This window comes from Cannabis sativa, chromosome 3 (genome assembly GCF_029168945.1).
Source record: "Cannabis sativa cultivar Pink pepper isolate KNU-18-1 chromosome 3, ASM2916894v1, whole genome shotgun sequence".
Classification (NCBI taxonomy): Eukaryota; Viridiplantae; Streptophyta; class Magnoliopsida; order Rosales; family Cannabaceae; genus Cannabis; species Cannabis sativa.
In genome coordinates, this window is record NC_083603.1 from 2,964,878 (window position 1) to 2,986,013 (window position 21,136).

General features: G+C 29.8%; 2 protein-coding genes across 2 annotated transcripts; both read right to left on the minus strand.

Annotated features, from left to right (window-relative positions):
• Window positions 1–2,224: 2,224 nt before the first annotated feature.
• Window positions 2,225–7,032, minus strand: LOC115709548 (potassium transporter 25). The gene is made up of 10 exons (XM_030637673.2): window positions 6,821–7,032; window positions 5,622–5,847; window positions 4,879–5,121; window positions 4,723–4,770; window positions 4,583–4,633; window positions 4,250–4,510; window positions 4,110–4,162; window positions 3,889–4,006; window positions 3,547–3,801; window positions 2,225–3,456 (listed from the first exon to the last, which is right to left on the minus strand). Exons 1-10 carry the CDS (start codon window positions 6,863–6,865, stop codon window positions 2,387–2,389), a joined length of 2,370 nt encoding a protein of 789 aa, XP_030493533.2. The 5' UTR covers window positions 6,866–7,032; the 3' UTR covers window positions 2,225–2,386.
• A 7,644-nt stretch (window positions 7,033–14,676) lies between these two features.
• LOC115709001 (NF-X1-type zinc finger protein NFXL1) lies at window positions 14,677–19,175 on the minus strand. Its single transcript, XM_030637022.2, has 2 exons — window positions 19,012–19,175; window positions 14,677–18,707 (listed from the first exon to the last, which is right to left on the minus strand). Exon 2 carries the CDS (start codon window positions 18,684–18,686, stop codon window positions 14,853–14,855), a length of 3,834 nt encoding a protein of 1,277 aa, XP_030492882.2. The 5' UTR covers window positions 18,687–18,707; window positions 19,012–19,175; the 3' UTR covers window positions 14,677–14,852.
• Window positions 19,176–21,136: the final 1,961 nt, after the last annotated feature.

The following is a 21,136-nucleotide window of genomic DNA, read 5'->3' on the forward strand; positions in this document are numbered from 1 at the left end:
TATTTGTATAAATAGGGGTTCACCCCATTGGAATAAACAACTGAGAAATTCTCATTCACTTTCTCTTTCTCTCTTCATCTTCTTCTTCTTTCTTCTCATCTACTTTATATTATTTTATAACACTTTTATGTTATTTGGTAAACTAGGGGAGAAAATTTTCTTCTATGAAAATGACTATTATGTGTATATAATTTTAATTTTAATAATAATTTTTAAGGATGATTTAGTAAATTTATATGTATATATTTGTCTTCTTTCAATTTCTCTCCATTTTTGGGTGAATGAATTTTGGTGGCCCCATTCCTATTTTTCTCCTCTCATACCAAACACCCTTATTTTTATCTTCTCTTTACTTTTCTCTTATAATTTTTATTTTCTTCTATTTTTCCACCATACCAAATATAGGGTAAAGGTATATAAAGAAAGAAAAATGATTGGTCAAAATAAAATTAGAATTATAGATATAGGAATAATTATATCATTATCATATTGTTCAAAAAAAAAAAAAAAATTATATCATATTTGACTAATTGAAATATTAATTTGTTGCTATTCCTAAATATAGTTAGTTGTGTTTATCTTTTCTTTCCTATAAATTGTAATCAAATGAACCTTTACTTCTTCACACAATAATAATTTCTTTTGCTTAACTATTTCTCTTTACAAATAAGTATAGAGTTAAAGAGAAATTGATCATCATGAAGCTATTGGGATTTCTTTTTCGTTTAATTTTTATTGTTCTTATATTTCATACATCTAATTCTTTTGCTGGCAGGTAAAATTTATGTTTAAAGTAACTTGAAAAGTTCAAAATTTTGTAAAGATAATATTTTGTTTTCTTATGCAAAAGACCTTCAATATTTTCTTTGTTATAATTCCATTTTAGATAGGAAAATTTACAAAAAAAATTAAAATAATTTAAACAATTTTCATAATATTGACAAAAAATAAAGCCACCAATATATATTTTTTATGGATTTTAATCCTTGTATTTTAGTTTTTTTTTTTGTTAAACGATGGGTATCAAATTAATTAATATAAAATTTAATGTGCTACTAATTGGTTCCCACTATTAATTTTTTTTACTTTATTAGTGATCTAATAGTAGCTTGTTAAGAAAATATTAAAAATCGAATTTATAATGTACAGGATAAATGTTAGTCAATTACTTTTATTGCCACTTCCAGCACCGCAAAGGAACATCCCAACTAATGATCTTCTTTCTACTTATGAACCCATCGTTCTTGATGGTCGACTTTATACATTGAAGACGGAGCCATGATTAAGAAAAACATAAGATCACTCCTAAACCTAATCCCCCTAATATACATTTGCTTGTATTGAGATTAGACATAATCCCAAAGTGATGATGTATGTAGTCTTGTATCTTTTGTTTTTGTTAATTTATCATGCTTATCAATAAAAATTATGAGAAATTGTTGTTTGTTATTGAGCACAAATATGCCTACCTTATCTTTTGTTCAAAATAAAAATAATTATATGATATTGTGCACTTAAATTTCATATGTTGGATCGAAAAGTATTATATATTATATATTTTAATTTAATTTTTATAAAAAATTGTTAAGCATTAGTATTAGTGCATATTGAATTAAGATTTTCTGTTAAAAATTAGTACTTCATAATAAACTAAACCAATTTAAATTTTACAACTCAAATAAATAAATTTATATTATGTAAAAAAACTCTTTTAGTGCTATGAATGATTGAGGTGAGAGATTCAACAACAACAACAACAACAATAATAATAATAATAATAATAATAATAATAATAATAATATAAAAATAAAGAGCGTATCTAAAGTTTTAAATTTATAAATAACATAAATTCAATATTTAATAATAATAATAATAATAATAATAATAATAATAATAATAATAATAATAATAATAATAATATAAGAATAAATAGTAATATAAATATAAGTTTGTAATTTTTATATAATTTCATCAATATAATTTCTCTTATTGTCTTAAATAGAACACATATAAGATCTAAATTCTAGATCATTGGTTCTAAATAAATTCATGTAGTACCAGTTACTTCCAGTTATTCTTTAATAAATTTAAAATGAAATTTATACTGACGAAATTAAAAAAAAATTATAATTTTACAATTATTTAATACTTATGCCGCTTACAAACTTAAAATTTAAATACTCATAACACTATTTACCTAAATATAATGAGAAGCAAAACTTGATTTTGATTTAAAACTTAGAAGTAACATCACTTATTTTAACATTGTAATGTGTAAACTACAACCTATATTCTTCTTCTGTCTTTACTCTCATATATATACATACAAAGTTGATACATAATTAATTATGGTCTTTATTTTTTAGAGATTTATATTATTATTATTTTATATGGTATAGACCATACCAACCTCAACAAGAGCAGCATGAGGAATGTTGAGAGCAACCGGCGGCTCGCGGCTATTTTTATCACAAAAAGTGTATGTCATGATTAAAAACCGCTTTAGAAAGTTCGAACCATTTCGAACTCTCAAGTGAGATTGTCCCAAGAAGTATGCAGTTCCGCTCTCTCTTGCATCAACTAGTTCTTGTAGCTCTTCTCTAACACATACTCTCATTTTAGGACTATTCGGGGGCAACATGAACCGAACCTTCTTTCTCTTTTTAACGACAGATGTTTCTGCGATTGGACTCCTTTGATTTTCGTTGTTGGTGAATATTGGAGGAGACTCCGGGGAAACAAATGAATGAGAATCAATACGAGGAACCAGAGCGTTCCCATCAGATGTCGGTTTTCCAACAACTATCATTCTTCCTTCTGGAGAAGTCAAAGACTCGAAATCATTTTCTTCGAGGGAAATGAATTCCCCTATTGTCCGGATGATTTCCTCCTCGAAATCATCTGAGTCTCTACTATTGTCATGATAACCGCACCTAACAACACAACGGTAAATCTTGTAGTCTCTATGTCCAACTCGGCCTATAAGGTACCTCTTACTCGGGTGAACACAAGGCACAGGTAACGACTTGAAAGACACAAAAATTAAGACTTGATGAAACGCAGGAAGATTTGTGACAAAATGTGAGAAAAAAGCAGGAATTCCAGTCACTATATCGGTGTAGATAAAGCCAATACCGGGTACTCTAGAAACTCCAAGACCGGGACTAAGATCGGTAAGCCATTCTATAGACACCTTGTTCTCTAAATCAAACTCATACTTCTTCAAAGTTCCATAATGCCATGACAACATGACAGTAAATGATAACAAAAAAAGTACAACCAAAAACCAAGCTCCCTTGTGCATATTCAACATGCACGCCGATACATACATCGCCTCAACAAACCCGAAGAATATTAGAAAACATACAGATTCTATCAAATTATTTTCCCAATACAGAGCAATGACCAATGACATCAAACAAGTTGTAACTAACATACCCGACACTACAGCCAAACCTGTTCGAAAAGAGATTCAAATTAAGTCGAAAAGGATCAAAAATACCAATTTAAAATCTTAAAAGAGTGTTGAAATAACATTAGATGTACCTGTTGCACTGCCAATTTTGACAATGTCATGAAAACCGAGAGTCGCAGAGAGACTGAGAACCATCAGTAGCCAGTTGATATCGGGAATGTAGACTTGCCCGTGTATTTTATCAGATGTATGGATCACTTTAACCCTCGGGAAACAACCGAGAGCAAGGCACTGGTTTATGATTGAAAAACTAGCCGTTATAGTTGCTTGGCTTCCTACAGCCGAAGCGAATAGGGATAACACCACAAAGACATGGCGAAAATGTCCTGTAATGTCCAATATTTTTAGTGAATTACTTAAGTATTTATGCCGCAAATATCTCCCTAATAATAATAATGTAAAAGATCACTTACTAGGGACAGATTCACTAAGGTGATTGAAACCATCAACCGTGTAATTTTTCGAAATGTAAGCCGCCTGACCGGCATAGGATAAAACGAGAACCGGGTAAATTAAGCATACGAAAGTAATCTGCAATGTAGAACAAAACATTCATAAGTTCTTATCAAACTCTAAAAATCCAAGCTTTTCTCTAATTGAGAATGGAAATCATATTCTTAAACATTTATAGTACTTTGATAGATTTCTTCGAAAAATGACCAAGACCAGCAAACATAGCTTCTGATCCTGTAAAAGACATAAAAATTAACCGAACCATTATAGTTTGAGACGAAATAACAGAGCTTAAAACAACACTCTTAGTCTTAAACCAACCTGCAACACATAGAATGATGCTACCGAGCGATCTCCAACCTTTAGCACGAGCATCCACAACGAATCTGTACATGTATGTTGGAGATATCGCGTAGAAGATATGCGGGTTCCATCTGATAATGTTATAAGTACCAACTCCACTGATAAATAGGAGCCAAATGATGACAATTGGAGCAAATATGAACCCAATTTTTCGTGTTCCATAATGTTGCAGCATGAAAAGGCAGACCAATATGGCACACGCAGTAGGAACCGGTACATCTGAAACAATTTCGATTTTCAAAAATTGGAATATCTGAATTTTGCAAAGCTAAAGACAGATTATTAACTCACATTCTTTCAATGCCCTCGAGACTCTCTCCTGTTTATGTTCTGAAGACGAAACTGGTAAGAACACAAGCGAAATTAGGAACTGAAGAACACATTGTTGTTGTGTAAAAGGACATTAGAACAGAATGGTATTATTATCTTACATGTGATTGAAGACATTGATCTTCCGAAACCTGTTGAAGCTGATAATACTGGAAACATAGATAGATAGACAAAGAGAAAGATTATTCAAAATAAAGAGAGGAAAAGCAACGTTCCTAGTGCAAAATAATAGGACAAGATGATAAGGAATTGCAAACCCGAAAGAGAAGGAGTAAGAACTCCATCGCCAATCGCCATGCATGCACCGAACAAAGCCAAGAACAACATGAGATAATGGCTACTTTTGTGTTTGGCAATGGCTCTTCTTGCCCTTGATTCAACCTTGGCCTTAAAAGGATTTTCTTCCTCATATTGCATAACTTCATTTGCACTTGTGTCATTTGGAAGCAAACCAACTTTGGCATGCCTACATAAGATTGAGTACAAAGCAAAAGTACCACCTACATAAATTTGTCCAAAACCGAAAACTTTATAGTCAAAACACTAATCAATCCTGACAATAGCTCTCGAATAGTTACATAAGAACAAGGAAAAAAAGGGTAAATACTATTTTGGATCATGTGTTTTGCAAAAGTTACTGAATTGAACCTATGTTTTGGTAACGGACAAATTAGACAATGTATTTCCTAAAATAGTACTAAATAGTACCCTGAACTGATTTTTTTGTAAAAGTAAAACTTAATAATAACCCAATAACAAAATTGGCCTCAGGGTCCTATTTTAGAAATTACAAGATCTATTTCGTCATTTAACAGAATAGATGATCCAATCATTAGCTTTTGCAAAACACAACGTCCAAAATAGTATTAACCCCGAAGAAAATATCGTGAAAATATAGGTATGGAAATATTAGAGATATTTTCGATATCTGACAGAAGTTTAAGAAAATTTACGGATATCATGTATATTTGTGTAAAAATATAAAAAACCAATAAGTTACCTTCGCCATCATCGTCGGCTCTTAGTACTAAAAGGGCATACTTCAACAAAGAAATGATGGTCATAGTCCAAAAAATAAAGGAAAAAAGACCATAAGCTGTCTCTTCTGATACAAACTCTTTTTGATGAACTGTTCCAAACACATAAAGAGGAGCAGAACTTAATTGACCATAGATCACTCCAAGGCTTTGAAATGAAAACAGAAGTGTATGCCTCCATGTCTCAGTCTGCATATCATCATGTTAACATATCAGCTCAAAAACAAAACCTATCATAACTTGCCTAACTCAAATCAGCTTAAAGACTGTTCGGGAAAATAAGCAAGAATTGCCTTGAATATAAGTGTTCACCTACTCCATTAGTATGAAGGCTTTCGAGAAGGTAACATCTTAATTATCAACTCAAATCAGTGAATATTATTGACCATTTAATAAGAATGTAAGGCTGTTCGGGAAATATAAGCAATAATATAAGTATTCACCTACTCTATTAGTATGAATGAAGTCTTTTGGTAAAGTGCCCAAAAACAAATTCGTGCAGAGTAGCACAAAAAACGAACAATATCATACTAATATCGGAGTTTAACCAACAAGTTGGTTTTCAGATTCAAATTTTAGTATTAATTATCAGATTGAATCACATATCTAATGTAGCTAATTCTTAAGTTGAAGATTGATAGAACAAGTTAGATACTTTACTATTTCTTTCCAACATATCATGTCATTTAAGATCTATTTTTTTCACTATTAACCATAATTACATTTGTTTCAAGTATAAGGGTATGACTTTATTTTCCTTAAAACTATAAATATATATATATTCACTACATAATCTTCCAAAAGTGTACTGAATCATTGTTCATTATTCACCAGATCCTAAAAATGAAATTATCCAAATCATTGGTAAAAATCAAAACTTTAAAGCTATTACACAACAGAGAGATTCAATTATCTTAAAACCCCAAAAAGAAAAACACCACATTTCAAAAAAAAAAAAATCTTAACTTTATCACCAAAATGATTCAAATGACAAACACAGAGTACACAAATGAGTTCAAATACTCATCACATTGCAAAAAAGATCTTAACTTTATCACTAAAATGAGTTCAAATAGCCAAAATAAAGAAGAACGCAATCTCAGTTCAACAAATAAAAAATGAAAATGAAGTAATTATTGCAAAAGAAGCATAAAGGGGATACCTTGAATTGCTGAACAAAAGTAGTTGGACTAAGCTGAGGATCCATTTTCCTTTTTTTTTTGTTTGGTTTTGTTTAAACAAATCAAAAAACCATGAAAGAAAAGAAAGAAGAAGAAGAAGAAAGAATGGTTTTTTAATGATGAGAAAGCGATTAGGCCAATGCCTTAAAAGGCGGATTTCACTAAAACAATGCAAAGAGAGAGTTTTTGTTTTGTTACTTACAAGAAAAAAGACATAATATACTAAATAAATAAATAAAAATAATAATATTTTCTTTCATTCCCAATTATGATAATTCTATTCTAATAATAATATCAAATTATATAATTCTTTGTCTTTATCTTCCACTTTTCAAATCACAACTATTCTTATTAAGTATAAGTAGTGCTCGATATTTTTATAAGTAATATCAAAAAGAACTGTTAAAAGATATTTATAGTGTTTAGCACCCTTACGAGGTATTAATATCGTTATTTGAATTGTTAAAAGACACCATTATTAATTAGCACTCTCTTCGGTGTTATAAAACTATTAGTGTAATTAACTATTGAGTTTTGTATAACTTAAAAAAATAATTTTTAGAAAATATTGTTAGTCAATTGTAGAACGTCATATATAGAAGGTGTTGTATATTACTGATACCCGATAATAATACTCTATTATTATTGGTGCAATACTATCATAAGTAAATTCTTAAATGGTTAGTAATTTCTCATGATTCAAAGAATGTTATTTTAAATATTAGTGGTGTTTAGTACTATTATGAGAAAACGTTGGTCTTACAAATAAATAGTGATATTTTATAATAATTATTAAATTAATTTCTATGAGACCCGATATATTATGAAATAACTACTTTGTTAAATATAGTATTTACAATACAAAATATCTAACATAGTAACTGGTGTGAATTAGTTGGATCTGATAATTAATTTTACTAATAATAATATGATATTTTAGATAATATTAAACAATACTAATACAATTTTTTTTAATAATAATGAAACCTTCATTAATTTAAATCATCCAAAACTAATGAAAAAATTACATAAGATAAAGAGAAATCATCCAAAATAATATTAATACATTTTAGTATTTCTCTAATTTAAAATATATGTAATTTGATATTGTATCTTATACAACAAATTATAATAGTAATGGAACTACATATATATTTTTAATAATATTATTATTGCTATTATTATTTATAAATTAATTAATTAAAAGTCATGTAAATCAGATCACATGACTTTAGTTTGGGATTTTTTTTGGTGGGGTAAGAGAGAAAGAACACCCCCACATGTCATGTGACTCATTCATTATTAGTTTTGAACCTTCCTTAATTTTCTTTTATTTTTTTTTTGTTTTTTAATGAGGGAATAATAAAGTTAGACTAATTAATATTTTTGTACCATAAATTTTAATATATATCAAATTATATTTTTAATTTTTTGGCTATTAAAAATTTTCTTGAACTATTAAAATTGTTAGATTAAATACTTTACATTAAGTTTTACTAATTTAGTGATTGTTTATGTACTAAATCATGTTCTTTAAACTTTAATAACTACCAAATCATGACTCTCAAACTTTGATATGTACCAAATTATAACTCTTGAACTTTCATCCGTGTTAGACTTTCCATACTAAAATTGAACAAAAATTCTTAAATACAACAATCTCAATAGTTTAAGGGAGATTTTTAACGACCTTAAAAGTTCAGAGGCATTATTTGGTACATGTTAAAGTTCGGGGGCTAAAAATCTTAATTGGCCATAATGCTATAAATTGAATTAAGAGTAATTTGCGGGATAAATACCTAATTTTAACTTCAGGTTGTAAATAAATACTTAAATTTAATTTTTTTGCGGTAATAATACCTAAGTTATAATTTTAGAACTTTTGTGATTACCTGGTTGTTAAGTGTTGAGTAAATTATCACGTGACAATTCCTGATTAGTTCAGGTGCTTAAATTTTTATTTTTTTTTTTAAAAAAAAATAGTTTAAATATACTAATAAAAAAATAACATATGGATAATGACTTGACATTTAACAATTATGTATTTACGGAATTACAAAAATATAATTTAGATATTTATTTATAACTAAAAATTAAGCTTAACTATATATGAGACAAATTACTCTTAAATTAACTGTGTATCTAAAATTAAAAAAAAAAAAAAGAGAGAGAGAAAAAAACTAATGTAACGTTTTGTACTTTCAGTTAGAAGTGTTAGTATTATATTATTATCTAATAAATTAATATATTATTTTTTATATGTATATATAATATTTTGTATCTAGTAACTTATTACTTCATTATTATATTTATATATATATTATTTTATTTTTTCATTAATCAATCTATAACATAACTTTTTTTTAGATATTTATTAAATGTATTTTCGTTTTGAAAAAAATTATTGTATAAATTTTCAATATTTGACATTATATTTATGATAATATTTAATCACTTTTCAACCGAAAACAAAAGTAACGTTAAGTCAAATTAAAAGTTAAAATTTGTGCTTTCAAAAAAAATAAAGTTAAAATTTGTAACAGAAAACAAATAATTAATTTTAATTTTCTGCATAAGTTTTTTGGAAAGTTATAACAATAATGAATTGGAATTTTGACTGATAATTTGAGAGGGTCCTTTGAAAACTGAAAATAAGAAAATTTAATTTTATTTATTAGGATATATATAGTATAGTATAGTGATTAGTTTATCACTATCTATAGTTATTATACATATAATTTTTGTAACATTAGTTCATATAATTTTTAAAAGGATAAATACTATTTTGGATCTTGTATTTTGCAAAAGTTACTGAATGAACTCTCTATTTTGTTAAATTACAAAATATACCCTGTATTTTACAAAATCGTAAAAATAGAACCATGAGTTTAATTTTTGACAACTTTTTTTTAATATAACCAACTTGAATATAATTTTGAACAGATATAGAAAATATAATCAGTTTTGTCATAGCACCTATAGATCGGATTATTATTAAATTTTATTTTGACAAAAAATCAGTTCATGGTTCTATTTGTACCATTTTAGAAAATACAAGGTCCATTTTGTCATTTAATAAAAGAGAAGGTCCAATTAATAATTTTTACAAAACACAAAGTCCAAAATATTATCTACCTTCTTAAAAAAAACAAATTTGCTAGAAAAATGGTTTTATAAAGTATTTCAATTTTATTTTATAGTTCCTCATATAAGGATTTTTTATTTTTTATAATTTTTTTTAGATTTATGAAAAGAGTAATTTGCAGCATAAATATTTATGTTTAACTTTTTTTTTAGATAAATCACCTTAGCTTGTAATGCATTACTTCAACTTCCATTTACAACCTACCAGCACTTTTTTAAGGTCTGCAAATACAACTATTTAACAAGGAAAAACTGTTTACAACTTTTCAAACCAATTTATATGTTTAACTTCCAGTTATAGATAAATACTTAAGTTTAATTTTTGACAGCCGGTAATAATATTTAAGTTATATTTCTGAAACTTTCGTATGTACCTAACTGTTAAATGTAAGGCAATAGTCACGTGACAATAATCGAAAAATCAATTTCAATACACCAATAAGAAAGTGACATATTATTAATGAGTTGACACTTAACAGTAATCAGGTACTTACGAAAGTTTTAAAAATATAACTTAAAGATTTATTATTGCCAAAAATTTAACTTAACTATTTATTTATAATCGAAAATTAAACTTAAATATTTATGTTGTAAATTATTCATTAAAAAATATAATATAATATATAAATAATTAAAAAAAAGTGGGCTTGATCAATCACATAAGATTCCTTGACTTAAATGTTGTATTTTTCATGAATACGTCTCCTCTAAATGAAAATAGACCATTTATTTTATAATATTATTGTATCATATTTTTCATAAAATAGTCTCTTGTTGAAAATAGGAGAAGATGTCGAGAATTTTAGATAAAATGTCACTATTTTGTTAAAAAGAAAAACCACACAATTATTATTGTGCAAAATGATTATAAATAAAGAAAGCTATTGTCAAACATCACAATAGAAAACTACAAATAATGAAAATAGTATTTCTCTCCAAAAATATATTAATAACTTTTTCTTCCTTTTTCTATCTAATAATGCTACTAGGAATATTTGATTACAACCCAAACTAATATAAGATAGTAGTAGGCATGATCAAACCTTTTTTATGAAATGGCTTTATTGATAGAAAAGTAATATTAAAATATGTACAATACACTTTTTTTCTTGTTAAGGTAAACTAATAAAGGTTAAATAACAAAGATAATAACCTTAGGTGAAAAAGTAGAGAATTTCTTTTCATTTATAAAAATTTATTGTTTATCCTAAGAGCATGTAAAGATACTCTAAAAAAACTAATAATAAAAACTTAATTAAATTTGACATAATAAAACACTTATAACACAATTAAATTGTGTATATAGTACCAAATTCTTATGTTATAATTACACCATAATAAATATAATGCTTGTCATTGCTAATAATCTGATATATAATTATTTCTCACCTCTGAAGTAATATCGTTATAAAGTTGTGTCCCATAACTAGTGGCGGAGCTAGCCACACTTCTTAGTAGAGGCAAAAAAAAAGTTTTTTTAGTTGAAAAATATAATTTTAATGGGGATAAAAATAAAATTATGTGAAAATAAAATAATAAAAAAAAAAGTAAAATTATGTAGAATAAAAATAAAAGTAAGTTGGATAATATAAAAAATATAAAATTTATAGAAATAAAAATAAAAATATGTAAGGGTATAAATGAAAATATAAATTTTGTCGGGGTAATATAAAATATTCAAAAATTTAATTTATAAAAATTGAAGGAGGCAAATGACCCCACAAGCTATAAAATTATCACTATCAAATTCTTCCTCCTTAATTTTAGACAAAAGAACATAATTTGGTAGTTATAATAGTTCAAAAAAAAAATTAAAAACAACCTAAAAAAATTCGACAACTCAATTATTAGATATTAATAAGAGGGAAAAAACTCATTTATAAAATAGATTTAAACTTACTTTTCATAAATATAGACATGCTTGAAATTGAGTTAATTTATTAATTTTTTTTTCTTTCTATAGGACATACTCATATTAGAGACAATTTTCCTATTTACATTAGTTGTATTTAAATATAAATCTTCTCTATTTTTTTTAGTGTTTCTCTTAAGTAACAATAACTATATTTACATAGGGCTCATTTTAATATAATTTTATTTAAAAAATTTATTTTTAAATTAAAATTTTGTCACATGCCAAGAAGCTTCACTCAATTTAATAAAAATTCCAACCTGTGGATAAAGATAAGATAATAGCATATACAAAAGAATGTTCTTCAACAAAACAACAAACATAAAAAAAAAATAAGAAAAACTTGCCATAAATGCAAAATCATAGGCAGTACAACATCAACCAACCAAAAGAAACAATATTTAGGCAAAAATATACTCTTGTGGCACAAAGAAAATATCCCTTAGTTTTATATTGTTAAAATATAGAAGTATAACATCATATATAAGATAGTGATTTTTTTTTTATTGTCAGGCCGGATTTTAGACTAATGTGGGCTAGGCTCGCGTTTAGGGTCCACCCATCTTAAGGACCTAAATAAAAAAAAATCTTTTAAAAATATATACATATTTTTTTAATAATTTTTAAAAATAACATTTATTCTTATAATAGGGGTTTACTTTTTTTCCTATAGTCTGTTTCAACTGATCAGGGTCTTGTTCATTGTCAATTAGTTTTGAGATAGAGCCCCATACACTTTCATGTTAAATAATAACATGGTGTTAGAGCCAAACAAAACTTTAACGAGTATCTGATTCAAATTCAATTACTATACAAAAAAGATGAGCCAAAACTAGCCATTATCTTGAAGGGGATGTTATAGTCCTATATTGCTAGGTGTAGAAATATAACACTATATATATTGTGCATGAACTACTTTTCTCATTGTCAATTGGTTTTGAGATGAAATCTCATGTCCTTTATTCTAAATTCAAACAAGGTCAAAACATATAAGCCTTCTCCCAGTTAGGATGCTCATTTTCGACATGGGAATGGGCCTGCGGGGACCCGCCTATGATGAGGTGAGAATTTCTCGTTTGAAAGGGAAATAGAGCATGGAAGGGGATTATTTCTTGTCCCCGAATGTTAAACATGCGAGAATGAGAATTAAAATCCTTAATGAAGATGGGGGAGCACTCCCTCCCAATTCTCCGTCTCATATGCATTCCTACTCCCAGTCCTCAGCCACTTTGAAAGTTTTCATTTTAGTAACATTTCCTACATGTGGCGGCCCGATTGGAGTGTTTTCTAAACTCGAATGCAAAACACCTAACGCCTTTTTTATTCCGGCAAAAGATTTCGATGACGATGATAAACTAGTTGTATTTTCATTATCTAGATTCTAGAACACTCCATCAGTTTCTTATCACATGATCATAGTTTCTTTCACCAATAAAATATTTTGAAACATAACTCAATAGAAATGTCTTTTACTCTTTTCTATTTTTCTCTTCTTAGAATTATGGCCGAATTCAAACTTAGTACCCTAAAGTTTTATTGTTCTAATAACAATAATAAAGATTATTTAATGATAAAAAAAAATTATATTTTGACAAATTTACAAAAAAAAAAATTTACATTTTACAGATTTTAACTTTTTTTTTTAACAAAATTACAGTGTTTTTATTTTCAAAATAACATTATATTCATTTTACTGCACAATAAAACAACTCGAGAACAATGTTTTTTTTTTTGGAGAAAAAAAAAAGTAAAAAACCTGTAAAAAATTGAGTCCGTAAAAATATATAATAAAAATCTATAAAACTATATTTTAAGTATATTGTACAAATTTTTTCAAAAAAATAATAAACAAGTAATAGTGAAAATAGACCGTTTATAACATTATTTTAGTATTTTGTGTATTTTTGACAAAATACAATAGAATCTCTATTTAAAAATATATTTTGGACCAATTAAATTGTATTCTAATTGAGAGATTATAACTAAATAAAGTTATAATCTCTTGACTCGACTCTTTACCCAAATCCGAATCTAACTCTGGACCGAGACCCAAATTAAATGAAAACAAACTTAATACACTTTTATTTTTTATTTTTAAAATTGAAAACAAGATTATAGAACACATTTTTATTTTTCAAAAATTAAAATTTTACTTTAATTTTTGTGAATAAAAATTAAAAAGCAAAAGTATTACCAAATGACACCTAAAAGTGCACAACACTTTTTAATAAGTTTTGTGTTTTAAAAATTAAAAAAGTAAAAGTATTTTCCAAAATCATATTCTATAAACCTATTTTTACTTTTTAATTGAGAATAAAGAAATCACTTTCAAAATTTTTTTTAACAATTTTTTTTCTTAATCAATATAGACTCCGACCCCGGACACTCAATTCTCGATCTCAGCCTCAAACCCAGACCTCACTTGCATAAATAACAAATGAAAATAAAAATAAAATTTATAAAATACACTTATATTTTTTGTTTTTACAATTAAAAAATAAAAATAGTTACAGAACACGTATTTATTTTTAAAAACAAAATTTTACATATATTTTTATAATTAAAAAAAATAAAAATACAAAATTTTACTTATATTTTTATAATTAAAAAAAAATAGAAATATTACAAAACGCTCACCTAAATAATTATAATTAATAAATTAAAAAACTTAGCTGGTCCTCCAAAATTCTCAACCTGTTAAATAAGACAATTTATACAATAGAATGTTCTTCAAATATAGCAACAACATTAAAATAAATAATAATAATTAAGAACTTGCCATAAAAGCAAAATGAAAGGCAGATTAATATTTAATATTAATACAACATTAATCAACCAACCTTAAAAAATATAATATTAGGTAAAAATATATGGCACAAATAAAAGGCCAAAACATATAAAAACAACAAAAACAAAAATATTATTCAAATTCAAAACATACCAAACTTTTTTCCACTCTATTTTTCTTCTTCTATGCTACTATCATAAGCCTTCTCCCAATCCTCAGCCACTTCCCATGTCTCGGTTTCGGTAACGTTCCCGACAAGCGGCGCTGCTGCCGGAGTTGGCGCGTTTTCTAAACTCGAATGCAAACCACCAACTAACGCTTTTTTTGTTCCGGCAAAAGATTTCGATAATGACGACGACGATGACGACGATGAAGTGGTTGCATTTTCACTATCTAGAACGCTCCATCGGTTTATCGACGCTGCGAGTGGAGTTTCTTTCTTCCACGCAGACGGTTGAACATCGGCCGAGCCACTCGTTGACCACTCGTCGCCGCCCCATGTATCTTCCTGAACAATTGCTTTCTTCCATGGATTACTTTTCGACACCATCCCTGCTCCTCCGCCCCAAGCATTTGTTCCCGAATTTGAACCCGAAGAAGCACCTGAAGTCGTCGCGTGAAACGTAACGGCTCCGTTGTATACCGATCCGTGATCTAATCTCCTCATAGCAGTTGCTGCACGAGCAGGATCATGGAAAACAGCCAATGCATTCTTGTCATTTAACCACACAAGCTCACATTCTCCGCCGAATCTTAAAACCAATGCACTGATATCAGCATCTCTAGGCAAATCTTGGAACGAAACAACAAGTCTGGGATCCATGTCTACTAAGGGATCGAATGCAGGTGGTTGAGGTGCACTGACGGTTGTGGTACCCTTAACGCCGAGAATACGAGGTGGAACTTTCGATTTAGGCGTTACATGACCTACGATAAAGCGTTTCGGTTCCCAACCGGCTGCGTTTACAGCAAGCTTCCATCTTTCAGCGATTACCCGAACAGCGTCTCTCTTCTCCTTCAGCATTGGAGAGAATACATGAACCTTAAGACCGCTCGAACTTCCTCTGTTCTTGCCAAGAACTAAATATTTGCATCTTTCCTCTACAGAAATCACCCATTTGGGATCGCGCCTATAGAGGTCTCCCAATAACTCGGAAACAGAGGAATTTTCGCCGAAATGAAGGGCATCCAAGTTGGGAGACGCTATATCGAAAGCATCTGCAAGAACCCGTTTGCGCTCCAACTTAGCACATTCATCATCACACATAAGCTTCCTCTGTCCAAGTGGTATCTTGTTACCACTGGTAGCTTCTACAGGTTGAAGTTGAGCCGGTAATTTCTGCAAAACCGAAGCTTCGTAAACAGTATCGGCGTTATAGTTACCACTGTTACCGCCGGCATCACAAGGAACACTTGCTGATATACGGCCACATAAGCAAGTAATCGTCACAGGAAAATCACAACGTGTATCGGGACAAAGAGAGGACGGGTGACAAGGCGCGGTACATGTATGTCTACAATCTCTCCTCGGCGCACCACATGTTTGCCCACAAGAAGATCTTAAACCCGGTTCAGACCCCATCTGAGAATCACAAGGAGGCAAATGACAGATTCTGCCGCAGGCGTGCATACCGCATTGCCTGGTCTTACCACAGAGCTTGTTACATCTAATGTCCTTTGACCCACAAGGAATGTTCCTCAAAACCACATGCCCACCGATACACTCCTTCGCTACAGGCACCGAGCAAGGAGGGCAGTCTCCGAAGTGGCAGCTGTGAGAAGCGGAATGGCCACAAGGCTGAGGTACTGAACATGGGAGTTGACAAGACGGGGGAGGTGTTCCGCAAGGTAATGGAGGAGGTATTGAAGTTCTTCCACAAGCGCAAATTAAATCGGTAAATATGGTTTCGAGACATGGAGGACAGTGACCACTATGACAGAGAGATTCACAAGCATGTTGTCCACATCTTAGCTTCTTACCACATGACATTGAACAAAAGTGTGGATCCCATTCTCCTGTGTGACTGCTGCTCGAATTAGAAAGAGGACAGCATCGCTCATTGCAACGGTGTCTTCCACAGCTTTTTTTACGCCCACAGGTTCTGTCACAACTGAAATTTTCGTCTGAAGTTGTTTTATAACATTCCACAATTCGAGAAGTTGAGGTGCAACGGCATTTTTGTGAGACTTTAACCAAACAAGGCGGACAATCACCAGCATGGCACACCTCTTCACAGGAATGCTTCTTACATGGAAGGAGCTTCTGGCATATTTTCGAACAGGTTGGAATCGGGTCTAAGCAACTATTTCGTTCCTCCTTCAAAACTGTTTTCCCACAATGGCATGTCTTGGTCTTGCTTGGTAATAACTCACACTCTCCACAAGTGCCTGGATGACAAATTTCGCCACAGAAATGGTTACCACAGTTTAGCTTCTTTTCGCAAAGAGAATTACACGAAAAGACTCCATCTTCTGCTTTCACCGCTCCCTTCACAGTCATGTCTGCACAAAGAACAGCCTCCACTTTTTTCTTACAGAAACAGGCAGCATTAACCTCTACTTCACATTGATCACAAGGACCGACATGACACATCTGCTCACACCTGTGTCGACCACAACTAAGAAGCTTTTCACAGCGCTGACCACAAGTAAGACCGGACTTGCGATCAGAGCATCTTGTGGTAATGATTTTCTTGCCACACGAGCATATACGAGGCGGGGCAAATGCTTTACAAGGAGGACATGGACCAGGGTGGCACTGCAACACACAAACATGAGGGCAATGATCTTCCTTACTTCCTCCACGACCAACATCTCTCTCGAGTGGCTTCCCGCAAGGTTCCCCACATGAATGGGGTGTCAAATATAAGTCTGAAGGTGGGTCTGTCCTCTTACCACAAAAACAAACATATCGAATCTCTTTCGAGGATGTGAGCTGCACAGACTGACATCCGGGACACCGCCAATTAAATCCATGATTGTCCACAGATAAATCAACGGAGGTAGGCGCTCTTGCCCATTTCTTGATACAATTCAAATGAAAAATCGAATAACAGCTGCCACAAGACCAAACAGGGGCAGATCTTCTAACCATGTCATAGCAAATCATACATTCAACTGCTCCCTTCATAAGCTTCTCTTGAATCTCTTGCACAAGCTGTGGTAAAGTAGAGTCCTTTGAGAACCTTCCATTCTTGCCTGTACTCTTTTCTCTCGACTCTAATTCATTAGACTCGCTACCTCTTTCCTGCTGCTCCCTCCTATGATTGACTGGTCGACTCACTTGACCCTTCGAACTATAATTACCCTTGTAACGACCATGAGACGCTGCAAAGCTATTAGTAGAATCAACACCAATCCCATTGGCAGCCGGGTTCAAATGGAAATTACTATTCCCCTTGTACTGACCATAAGACACTGCAGAGCTATGGCTCGAATCACCACCATTTCCATTTTCTGTTGAGTTCAAATGCAAATTAGCATTCCCCCTGTACTGATAACTATGCCCCCCCGGATCAGCACCGTGACCATGTTCTCCCGAGTTCGAATGTGAACTATTATTCCCTCTGTATCGATTATGACTATACGAAGCTGAAACACTGTCATTTCCACTTTCAGCTGAGTTTGAATGTGAGCTATTATACCCTCTGTATCGCCCATGACTATGTGAAGCTGAAACACTGTCATTTCCATTTTCGGCTGAGTTCGAATGTGAGCTATTATTCCCTCTGTATCGACTATGACCATGCGAAGCTGAAGAACCACCGTGAGTAGGAACACCACCATTTCCATTTTCTCCCGAGTTCAAATTAGAACTACTATTTGCCTTGAACCGACCATGGGAACTAAGGATTGAATCATTAACATTCTCCGTTGAATTGGAAGAAGACTGATTCACCACAGTCACCATAGGAGCACCTCTAGGAACCCATTCTCGCCTAGCAGAAGCCTGAGCTGTTGACCTAGGCCTATCCCTCCGCTCACTTCGAACATTAGAACTCATATTCTTCAAAACAAAGAAAATCTAAAAAAAAAAATCACAAAAAAACAAAAACAAAATCAATCAAAAAAAGATTCAAAATAAACCTCATCAATAACCAATTCAAGATCATTATCTAACTCAGTTCCCCCAAACAGTTATGTAATCTACTTCTATCCATATCCACAAAACAAAATTTTCTCAGATGCCAAACAAAACAACAACAACAACTCACAGATTAAATATATATAGATCAAAAAATTCAAATCCCTATGAAAAATCGAAACAACAGACCCTAAATAAACAACAAAAACAAATTCAAGAAATGGAAAAGTTATATATATATTACCTGATTTGAAATGCGAAAAACAGAAGAGATTTTCTTCGCCTTGAATCACAAATTTTTCGAATCAGATTATTGAGATTTTTCTTTTAACTGTTTTTTTTTTTTTTTTTTTTTTGATTAAAGTTTGGTCTCCGTAGAGAAACAAACCCAAATTGAGAAAATGAAAATGAGAATGAAGAGAGAGTATTTATAGTGTCTCAGTCCTTGCGCCTAAAGGAAATATTGGAATATCGTAACTCACTTGATTCTGCCACGTGTACCTTCCTTGTTCATCACTCCTCAAAGTCTCAAGGTGTACATAAATTTTTGAAAAACGCCCAACCCGAACAACTCGTCCAAATCAAACCGAGATAATCCGACAAAAAATGTAAACTGAAAAATCCGACAGAAATATAACCCACTCAATCTTTATATTAGGCGGGTTAAAAATAATATCAACCCGCCCAATCAACTCGAACTAACCCGATTAAGAGAATTTTTTTTATGTATGTTTTAATTATATATAATCTATATATTATATAATTTATATATATACAGTAGAGCCTCTATCCAAGAATACACTTGGGACTAAGTAAATTATATTCTTATTGGGAGGTTATAACTAAATAGAGTTACACTAAAAAAAAAAAATAAAAAACTAAAAAATATCAATGTAACAATAATAATAATAAATAATCATTAATACTATATCATAATAAAAAAAAATTAGAGTAAATATAATTTCATTATTATAATTTAAAATAAAATTATTAATTTTACACAAATAAATTTACAAAATACATATATATATTTTATTAAGATATAATTATTCTTATATAGAGGTATACTTTGTTAATACTGGACTTAGAAAATGTATAACTAATTACAATTTAGAGGTTATTCTTATTTATAACTGGCCCAAATTGGGACTTGATTTTTTTATAACAAATTAGAGGTTATTCTTGAATAGAGTATTCTTAAATAGAGGTTCTACTGTATTTATAAAAAATAGAAAGTTCAAATTAGTATAATTTTTTATGGCGGATAATTTAAATTTTAAATTCAATATTTATATTTATCTCATTATCACAATAACTAAAATATAACAATTAAATATGTAAAATATACATTAATGCTCGGTTTAGACGGGTTAACCTGCCTAAACCGACCAATTTATTGGGCGGGATGAAACTTTTTTTTTCTTAATTAGGCGGGATGCACTTAGATTTTTGTAACCCGATCTTTACATTGGGTTAAATAAAATGTAACGTATACCGACCAAACCGATCAACGCACACCCTTACTCAATAGATACATACACTAGTTCGGGATAAGTTGAGAAATACTATTTTTTATTGGGAAATATCGATATTAGTTCAATTAAATATCAAGTCCCATATAATTTAATACAATAACGAGTATCGCTAGTCAATCGTAAGACAATACGTCTAGAATGTGTTAGCCGATAGCAATGTTCTTTTTTATTATACATTAATTAAATATAATTGTAAAATAATTTTAATTGATAAATACCTTATTTTATAATTAAAGTACTAACTATAACTTTACATAACTTATTAAAATTAGAATTACTAATGCACATAATGGAGATATGATCTATAAAAGTGGGTATAAATTTAAAAGTAATAAAATAAAAATAAAATTAAAATGAAGTAATAAAGTGAGTATAGAGTGTAATTTTCTCTTTTTATTCTTCTTTAAATCCAAGTCCATTGGATTTTATTGGGCTAGGCCCATTTAAATTTGCTTTGGGATGATTTGTAGAAAAATACAAAAATAATAAAAAAAATACAAAAAATACGGCATGTACAGAATTTTTAATATTTATATAATTTTTTAAATTTTATTTATATAAAATATAATTTTTTGGTGCATTTTTATGTTCTATTCTTATTATTTTGTTATTTGTATATTATTTTTTATATTTTTTGTTATTATTTTTATGTTATTTTCTTGTTAATTATATGTGATTTTCTTGTTTTTTTTTTTTTTTTGTGTTTTTATAGAATATTGTAAAAATGTTTAAAAAAACTTGAATATAAAAATGTAAATTTTTTTTATAAAAATGAATGTTTTATGTAATTATTGACCATGAAAAATTTGTGAAGTGTTCAACATACATGAATAT